The following is a 9,755-nucleotide window of genomic DNA, read 5'->3' on the forward strand; positions in this document are numbered from 1 at the left end:
AAGCTATCTAAGGATGGTACTATAGAACGCCACCTCAAGGTAGGCCTAGTGGCGCCATCTCTTGGTCAGGCCGGAAACTTATCAATCCACCCTCGTAGGTTGGCTGTAATACTACTGCAAATGCAAAGCGATGGTAGTCTGCAGCATGTTGCTTATTTTATCCGACAAACAACTCGATCAGATCCGCGTATACTTAATTGGAATTCCGTTTAAAATCGTGATCGACTGTAGTTCTTTGCGTGCCACGTTTGTTAAGCGAGACTTAGACCCGCGCGTCGTTCGCTGGTGGATACAGTTCCAAGAATTCGATTTCTTCATCGAATATTGACCTGGTTTGAAAATGTTGCACGCAGCGCGCTTAGTTGCAACGCGATTGAAGATCTCATTAACGTCGAAAACATTAAGAAAATCGGTATGTTCATGATCGAAATTGACGATAGGATATTATTAGCACAGATTCAGGACAATCGCTTGAGATACGTTTACGAGGTGTTTAATCGTGAGGCGAAAGACAAGGAAGAACGCTATATAAAGAAAGATTATACAAGCAAGACAGGCCGAAATGAGTAGTGCCACGGTCAATGAGGCGAGAGATAAGATGGGACCTATGGCTTTAGAGAAAACTGTATGCAAAATACGTCATTAATATTGGTTTCTGGGAATGCATTATTATGTAAAACGATACATTTCCTAGTGCGTTGCGTGTTTTTATAACAAAACTAAAGCAAGTAAAAAACCGGGTTTCTTAGATCTAATTGGCAAAGTCTCAGAGCCGATACTTGGCGTGCACATTGACCACTTGGGACCGCTTGTTAAAAGCACTGCAATAATAGTTTTCTTATAGCAGCTGAAAAAGTTTTCAGGAAATTCGTTTTCGCCAACGCCGTCAATAGTACGAAAACCTTTTGGGTTTTACGATTTTTACACGAAATTGCCGGAAATTTTGGATACTCACAACGACTGATTAGCGACAGGGGTAACGCGTTTACGAACAAGAAATTCAAAGAGTTCTGCAAGCAGTTAAATATTAAGTATGTGCGAAAAGCAGTTGCTACACTGCGTGTGAACGGGCAAGTAGAGCGATACAATCCAACGATACTTGATACTTCATCGGCGAGAACATCCGGCGAAGAAAGATGGGACCGCCAGTTGTACAAAATTAGGTCTGGTCTCCATAACACTGGACTGGAACATCTAATAACAAAAATACTGCTTAAAAATTCTTTAAAGATCTAGAATTGATTTTGAGGGTTACCGGACTCGGCAGAGTCAAAAAATATTTCTAGCAAGCTGAAAAACCATGCGTCAGCTGATATAGTTGGTTTTATATGCCTGTGACAGTCCACAAGATCTTCATACATAGCGCTATGGTCATTGAAAATGACCCCTTGCCTATCGGCCAATGGACAGAAGAGTCCCAAGAGGCGAATACCAACATTTTCAAGAGGATAAGGAAATTCAATACCCGTAAAATCACTCCGATTGCAACCAATGAAGATTTTTGTCACAACTTGTTGTTCATGACTGATCTCTACATAAACAACTTTCTTAAGCATTATGATTTCGTTTATCCTGATTTCTTATAATATGCGAAAAAGATGTTGAGTCTAGGTGTTTTACGATTCGGTTCCTTATTTCACGGTATCATTAACTATTGAACCCAAAAATAGATTTCTTCTATACGAAAGAATTACTGCAAGTATTAATTAATTTTAATTATTTATGAATATCTGAAATGGTGCTGGATGTCAGTATGTTTCGTGGAAGTATAATTTTTAATGATATAATCAACATTTCAGCAAAAATGAGATTTTTCCTAGTGGAAAGATTCTATTAAATGCATTTGTTATTCAGAGTTGTTAATAAAAATAAGAAATATTTTCAAACATATGTTTTCTTAATTAAAATATTAATTTAGGGATAAAATGAACAATTATGCAAAATAAGACGACTTTTTCTATTAAACAGTGGCCGGTTAATGAATTTGTTAATCAGGCTGGTTAATAATAATGCAGATTATATATACAGAGGCTTTTATTTATTAGATTTGTTTATGAAATTTGTTGATAACAATCATGAAAATTACACTTTAGTGTTTGACCTCAACAAAACATTACCTTCACTCGATTACGTGGAGAAAAACGTGATGAAAAGAACTTCCAGGCTTCAATGTACAGCAATAATCGATTTTGTTAATAAATTGGATTATAACAGTTAAACCGATTGCATTATCTTCATCTAAGTTACTAGAATTTGTTAATCGATTTGTAAATCTATCGGCTTTTCACCTTTTTGAGGTGAAATCAATGAATGCTACACAACAGGAAGCTCACATATGGAAAATTATGGTTTTTTGGCATTTAGCAACTTGAATAACAAGCAAAGAGAGCCTTTTCAAAAAAATTACCGTTGATAAGCCTCTTCATAATTTAATTAGATTTAATAAAAAAGAAAGATGGAATTAAATGAAAATTGTGCGCTCTGGATCACTTTTAACCCCAATTTTTTAATTCGCCATACTGTGTGGTGTGGCGCACTGGTCAATCACAGAGATGGGTGAAGCTGAAGATACCGCTTTGATCGAAGAACGTTAGACCTATGTCATAATTGAGGGTTCATTCAAGGCTTATTATTAACCCAAAAGCCAAATTTTGGGATCTAGATTTTTTCAAAAAATGCATGGTACTGTCAGCTTTACGTAAAGATAGCAGTACAATGATAGAAATATTCGTTACATAAAATTTTTTCTTTTACAGAAATTGAAGGTTTATTGAAGGCTCCTGCATGACCCATAGCGCCATTTTTAAAAACAACCCCTCTGATTAAAATCTACCCTAAAAAATATATATTTTTACTAATATGAAAATTGTGTACACTAGAATAAAAGGCTCAGTTAAAATTCTCTAACGCCCCTAAAATCAATTTTCCAAACCATCCCTTGATATTAAAAAACTATACCTTCATTAAAAATGCTGATAAAGTGCATCAGTTACTTAGTTGTAACGAGGGCAGGGGACCGCTATGAAGTTTTCTGGCGCTCAAGCAATAAAGCCCCAGTATTCTCGATGCTTAGTGTGGATGCAGCTTTTGATAGCAAGACCGATACAATAAGACGCTAGAGCCAGTACCGGTTCCGGCCCTATGTATACACCTTCCGCACCGCTTCTTGCCGATACTGTCCTAAATTCCTGCTACTGACCCGCCCTCTCCCCTGGAACTGTCTGAAGTCGAAACATTTTGTTATTCTGTCCTGCCTCATCTCACGAATCGGCAGTGAGCTGACGTCACTCGGGAGCCTGGTGTGTCTAGTCCCCCGGGTCCATTTGTTTACTCTAGCCAGGCGGCCAGTCGCGTGCGCCGCTTTTGCAGTTATCGCGAGATGAAGAGATTCTTCGCAGAGCAGTTAGCCTATCGCTGGTGTAGGCTTAGTTCTCATTACTCATGTTAGACCCCTGAACGCTAGCGCTTGAAATCGTCGAAGCCTGTGCTGCATTATTTTTAGTTCTGCCCGTGGTCACCAGATTACAGCTGAATAAAGGAGCCGCCGTTTGAGGACAGCAAAGTAGAGCCATAAAAGCGTATTAGGCACTATTCTCTACGTCAGCCCAAATGCTCTCCTACACATCCAGAAATTCATGAAGAATTTCCTGCATTGAGTCTCCAGGTGTTTTACCCAGCCCAGTTTGCTATCTAGGATTACTTCCGAATATTTAACCGAGTCTGAGAACGTAAGCCTCCCGCCACAAAAAAAAACAAGGAGCGTCAACTTTCGGTAGCTTGTAATTTTTCGAGAAAATAACCATATTAGTCTTTTCCGGCTTTACCGAAAGCCCTGAGCTATCGCACCAGAGTTTTACGATGCGCAACGACAACTCTGTATGGCCCATCAAAGTTTCCAGATGAACCCCTTCCCCCAATTAGGATTACAAAGTCATCCGCATATTCCTAAATATAAAACTCCTTTTCATCAAGCCGGCGAAGGAGGCCATCCACTACTATGCACCACAGGAGGGGTGACAGGCCACGCCCCTGTAAACGCCCCCGTGGCGCTACTCCTTTAACTAGGGATTCACCTCATCTGTTTCCGAGTCTCTTTCGGCGTAACATATTTCCTGTCCAGCTTACTAGCTGGTTTGGTGCTTCAGTCGGAGGAGAGGTGACAAATCTTAGGTCTTTTTGTAAAAGCACTGAATGGATGCCATGCGCCCCTGGTGAATCAAAGGGAAAGGAGGACCCCACGGCCCATTCCACCTTTTTTCTGTCTAAGACCTTTGAGGCGAAACTTCAATCAGCCCTCCTAAATTCTTGGCCTTAGTCTTACTCCTCTGGGTCGGTTTGAATTCTCTGAAACCACGGGAAGTGAATTTCCATCAGGCAGTTCAGCGTTGCTTTTTCGTCTTCGGCGAACTCGCCATTTACAAGCCTAATGAGCCCAAGGCGAGCTTCCGGGTTTTGTGCCAGGATTTTTAAAAGCCTTGCTGTTTCTGGAATATCTTTCGATTCCTCACAAAAGCCTCTCCCGTCTTCCTGCTTATACCTTCTTTTATTTTTGTTATATTTATACTGAGCCGACTTGTAGGTGTCCCAGTCTGAAGGCAACTTGGTTTTATTTGCCCTATTGCACAGCGCTATTGTCTTTTTGCGAAGTTTCTCCAGGTGCGCATTCCACCATTCTGCTCTTTTCCTAGAGTTAACTGTGATTGTGGGGCGATTTTTTTTATACGATGTTGTCAGAGCTCTTTGCAGAAAATCCGCGGCGTGCTCTAACTTATCAATACTGCTATTGTTTGTGGGAAATTCCACTAGCCTTCCCCTGAGTTCCTCTTCATATGAGTCCCAGAGTGTATTTCTAGGGTTTCTGATTTTTGAAACCACTGGTTTAGCTAGGTTTAGCTGAAACAGGATATATTTGTGATCCGAGAGAGACTCTTCCTTAGAGAATCTCCAGTCCACTCCCCTACTTCTCAGCCACTCCGAGAATAGAGTCAGATTAAGAACCTCACTCCTGTTTTGAATCTGGAATGTGGGAGTATCACCTCGATTTAAAATCTCCTTATCAGTGCCCACTATGTATTCAATTAAATCTCTTCCTCTGTCTTTGATATTCGTGCCCCCCCCCCCCCCTCACACCGTATGGTGAGAGTTTGCATCACATCACAACAGCAGAGAAATCCTGTTCTTCTGGTATTGCTGAATTAGAATCTCCTCCTCTGGAAGGCGGGGATTCATTCGCATCGCCAGGGCGATGCCCTCCTTAATAAGAGTTAGATCCTTGAGCGAAGCTTAGGCACCAAAATCGCATCCATACCCTTGACAGCTATGCATGCCCTTAACGCTTTTTTAAGCGGCTCCAAATAAATGGTGCCACACCCTGACAAGCCACTAATCCTTTCCTTGTATAACCAGGATTCTTGGAATAGGGCGAACCCTGTCTGCATCATTGACATTCGTCTTGCTTGAACCGCCGAGGCGCATTTGCTGTCGTGCAAATTTATCAGCTTCATTTAATTTCCCATCTCAGACATTGAACAAATAAGTCAGAGCATCCCCAGACGCTGAAGGTCCCCCTGAGGAGCCCTGTTGGGTCCACCTTGAGGTTACCCTGCCTGACCCCAAATAGGGCAAGTTGACCAGAGCCACAAGAGCTCTGGTTGCGGATTCAGAAACTCTGACTACCGGGATCCAGACACTCCCCTTTTGCCCTGATCCCTGCCCGTCGGAGTACACCATTCACAAATCCGTCTTCAGAGTCGTGTTTTGGAAGTTCAGGCGCCCCAGAACGGTCGTCGGACTCTCGGATATTCCGTGAATCAGAAAGTTTGCTCTACGGTACTTTTGCAGACATATCGTCACCCTGAGCTCCAGGTTTAGTCCCTCTTTGAACCTAAACGCAGGAGTCTTCTCTGTTAACCAGTTCCTCGACTAAACATGCGTCGCCTCGACCACAATAGCTCCCTTTAGACTGTCCAGATAATTAGGAGCGATAGAGATCTCAGGATAAACCGATGCAACGACAACTGTCACCAGGGCGTTGTTATCTGTCTGCGCGAAAGTAAGGCACTGTGTGTCTAGAGCCTTCTGCCGTTTAAGCTCCCTATTAGTTGATGAGGAGGAGGGGGTATCTATGGAACCCTGTTTTCTCTTCCGATAAGATAAGCCTGAGGAGTTGCTTCAGGTGCAGCCTCGTTGTCTTAGCTGCTTCTTGAGAGATGCGCATTGCGCGTCTTCCTCTTCTGAGCACCGCTACGTTTCTTTCTCCTCATGGAGAGCTCCATTAGCTGCTTTTTTAATCGCATCACCATAATTGACAGCAGTGTTATTCTTTTGAATCGCTTCGAGTGGATTGCCCCCTACGAAGCCTTTCGCTTTCTGCGATAAGTTGAAAGAGGGTCTTGGAACGAGTCCCTCATTGTTTTTTAAATCTTTTGGTTGACTTTTACACAGTAAAGTCTCACGAGAAGCTAGGGAATTAGAAGATACCCTCTGTAGAGCCCCGCATGCAAAAGGTAGGTCTAAATACTATGGGATTCGACCTTGTGTCCTAAAGTCCCCATTCAGACACCTTCTTTGTGACCCAGCCTGTCCGCCTCTGCTAAGGGGGCAGGCCGGGGTGTTCAAGGATTTGCTGACCCTGGTGGCATGCAGCCCTCGACACAATAATCACATCTTGTCTTCGGCAGCATAGGAACTCGCGCTTTCGATATTCCAGAGCGTTTTGCTACTAGCCCTGAAAGGACCGCTCCTTAGTTCAGATCCCTCCGATCGAAGTCCGTCAGATCCACCAAGCGGATGCACCTCGCGACGCAGTTTCTCTGTTTCACGTATTTCAAACTGCAGTCCGGTAAGATCCTTAATCGCTCCCACCAACTACAAGGTCTCGCGCAATTTTTGTTTACTGGCTAAAATGAGGTTCTCCGACGCCCCCAAAATCAATTCTCCAAAACCATACCTTGCCTTTGAATAATTACTTCTTAGTTAATAGTAAATACTTAACAATCAATGGCACAGCAAAATTTACGCACAGAAAAAATAAGCATAGTCCAAAATTTGGATTTCAGAGGTAAAATAAGCCCGAAATGAGCCCTAATACCTGGATAGAGCATACTATGTTTAGTCACAATCCGAAAAAATCAGTTCAATCTCGCAACCCTTCACATGATAATTTTAAAGTGTCATTGATGGGTTGTGGAAAAAGGTTTTATGTTTTATGAAGGATAGAATAAATTTCATTTAAACTTATATGCAAGGGATAGTTTTCTTCATATTAAGTGATAATTTATAAAAATTTATTTGGGGGCGTTGGAGAGCCTAAAATAACTCCTTAATTCTGATGTACGCTATTTTAAGATTAGTGCATATTTAATATTTAATATCGTTTTTTCTGATAGGGCTTTTTTTTTTAAAATGCACCGTAGGTCGTGCAATAGACTCGAAGGGGCCTTCAATTTTTATGTACTGAATTTTATGATTATTTCATATTTAGTGCACTTTATCAGCACTTTCAAGTAACGGATAGTTTTTTAATGTCAAGGGATAGTTTTGGAAAATTGATGTTGGGGGCGTTGGAAAGCCGTAAATAAGCCTTTAATTCTGGTGTACCCAATTTTATAATTAGCGCACGTTTAATTTTTCGGGGTAGTTCTTTTATGATGTTTTTGAAAAATTAAATATTAGAATTTTGACGGGACAAAAGATAATTAGAAATGAAAAATTGCATTTTACGGTTGAATTGTGGAAGATGTAGGAAAGAATGATAAAACAAACACTGTGTATCGTTAAAGAAAATAATTAGATCAGATTTTTTCGCCGAAAGAAGATCAAACAATTTTTCTATTAATTTTTCTTTAATATGATTGGCAGTTTTCATTTAAATCGTGGGAAATAACATTCAGAATCAGAAAGTTAACTGTCTAGAAAAACCATACAAGCTAAAATAATATTTTATTCTATTCGTTAATATGAAAGACATTTGAATTTTCAATTAAGCATTTTTCCATCTAAAAATATGAATTTAAATTCTAAAGAACGCATTTTCTATGAAGAAAAATGAGAATTTTCAGCAAATCCTTTGCAGTTTCCATAAAACAAATTAACTGTGTATTTGAATTCTCAACCGAATGATTAAATTTAAAAATTTTTTTTTTTTTTTTTTTTTTTTTTTTTTTAGTGTTAAGGTTTCCCACCAGGTCAATCTAGTATTAATTTTGATGTTGATTTTTTTTTGGTCTTCTGGTCTGGATTCAATATTTGCTTAATATTGATTTTAAAATTGTGAAAATAATACTCTCTAGCTTTTGTGGGATTCGAGCTCGGGTCTTTCTGAATGCCGATCTGATGCTCTCAAACTTGTTCTGAGCTTCAGTCCGGCTATCTGAAAGTCCTGAACTTGAATCCCAATGGGGAAATAGAGTTTTTTTCAGAACTTAAAAATCAATATTAAAATATATTTATTCTAGACCATTAGACAAAGAAATCAAAATCAAAACTATTTCAACAAAATAATTAAAAACCTAATGAATTAGTATAATTTTCCACCAAAAAAGTGAAATAATCATTCAAGTGAAATTCATCATTTGGGCAACCCAAGAAATTGTCTTGAAATTTAGAGTCGATAAGGTTATTTCGAGTAATTTGCATGTAGGTAATTTAAACAGTTATTAAATATTTAGTAAAAACGTTTCTTTTTTATTAATGAATTTCTCAGCTGAAAATTTAGTTATTCCATTATTTGTTAAAAAAACGTTATCCTTCTGGTTGAAATTTCACTTAAGTGATTGAAATTTCTTCTCTTTCGTTGAAAAATTAAAAAAATTAAAATAAAAAAAATTAATCAATGGTAGAAAGCTAATCAACTTGGTGGAGAATTTAAATATATTGAAAAATTGGTGTTTTTTTGTTGATTTTAGTTTTGCTAACTGACAATTCTATTATTTGGTAGAAAATTAATGTTTTATGTTAAATGTTCATCTTCATTGGTAGAAAATTAACCTTCCGGGGAAAAAATTGCATTATTTTGTTAAAAATTCATTTGTTTTTGCTACAACTTTATTTTTTTTACTAAAAATTTAAATATATTATCTTTGAATTTAATAAAACTTTTTTCAAATTAAAAATGAAATAATGATCAAAATTCAACTCAAAGTTGATTAATGTTCTTTGTAGGAAATTTTAACGATGTCAACTATTCGGTTACAAGTTAATGTAGTTGGTAAATAATTTGTTTTCTTTGTACGCAATTTATCTTCTTGCTTAGAAATTACTTGTTTTTTAATATGGGATCTCAAATTTTTGGTTGAAATTTTACCCACATTTTTGAAAATAAACAACATTGTTAAGACGTATCCTTTTTAGTGAAAAAGTTAACAGGTTGTAGAAAACCCACCTTTTTTGGTTAAATTCATCTATTTTTGATACAAAATTAAAAATCCTTTATGGTAGAAATATCAAGTATTACATTATTTGTCGAGTATTCATATTTTTTGTTGATGGTTAATTTCTTTCTAGATGATTCAGCTATTTAGTTAAAAAGTTTGTTTTTTGTTTTGGGGTTCATCGTTTTAGTTTGAAATTTAGCTGACTGATTGAAAATTGCACTATTTTGTTAAAAAATCGTTTTTGGCTTGAAAATTCCTTTTTCACTGTGCAATTTGTAACTTTTACTGTATAAATAGTGATTCTCCACCGTTGAATAGTGGTTTTTTTACCTCCGAAATAACTATTTGCTCAGTGAATTTAACTCACTTATTAAGTGGAAT

At 38.2% G+C, this 9,755-nt stretch overlaps 1 protein-coding gene across 1 annotated transcript; it reads right to left on the minus strand.

Moving 5' to 3' along the window:
- Positions 1-4,317: 4,317 nt before the first annotated feature.
- LOC117183000 lies at positions 4,318-5,730 on the minus strand. The gene is made up of 2 exons (XM_033376132.1): positions 5,524-5,730; positions 4,318-5,016 (listed from the first exon to the last, which is right to left on the minus strand). Exons 1-2 carry the CDS (start codon positions 5,728-5,730, stop codon positions 4,318-4,320), a joined length of 906 nt encoding a protein of 301 aa, XP_033232023.1.
- Between the last annotated feature and the right edge of the window lie 4,025 nt (positions 5,731-9,755).

Source organism: Belonocnema kinseyi, chromosome 2 (genome assembly GCF_010883055.1).
Source record: "Belonocnema kinseyi isolate 2016_QV_RU_SX_M_011 chromosome 2, B_treatae_v1, whole genome shotgun sequence".
NCBI lineage: Eukaryota > Metazoa > Arthropoda > Insecta > Hymenoptera > Cynipidae > Belonocnema > Belonocnema kinseyi.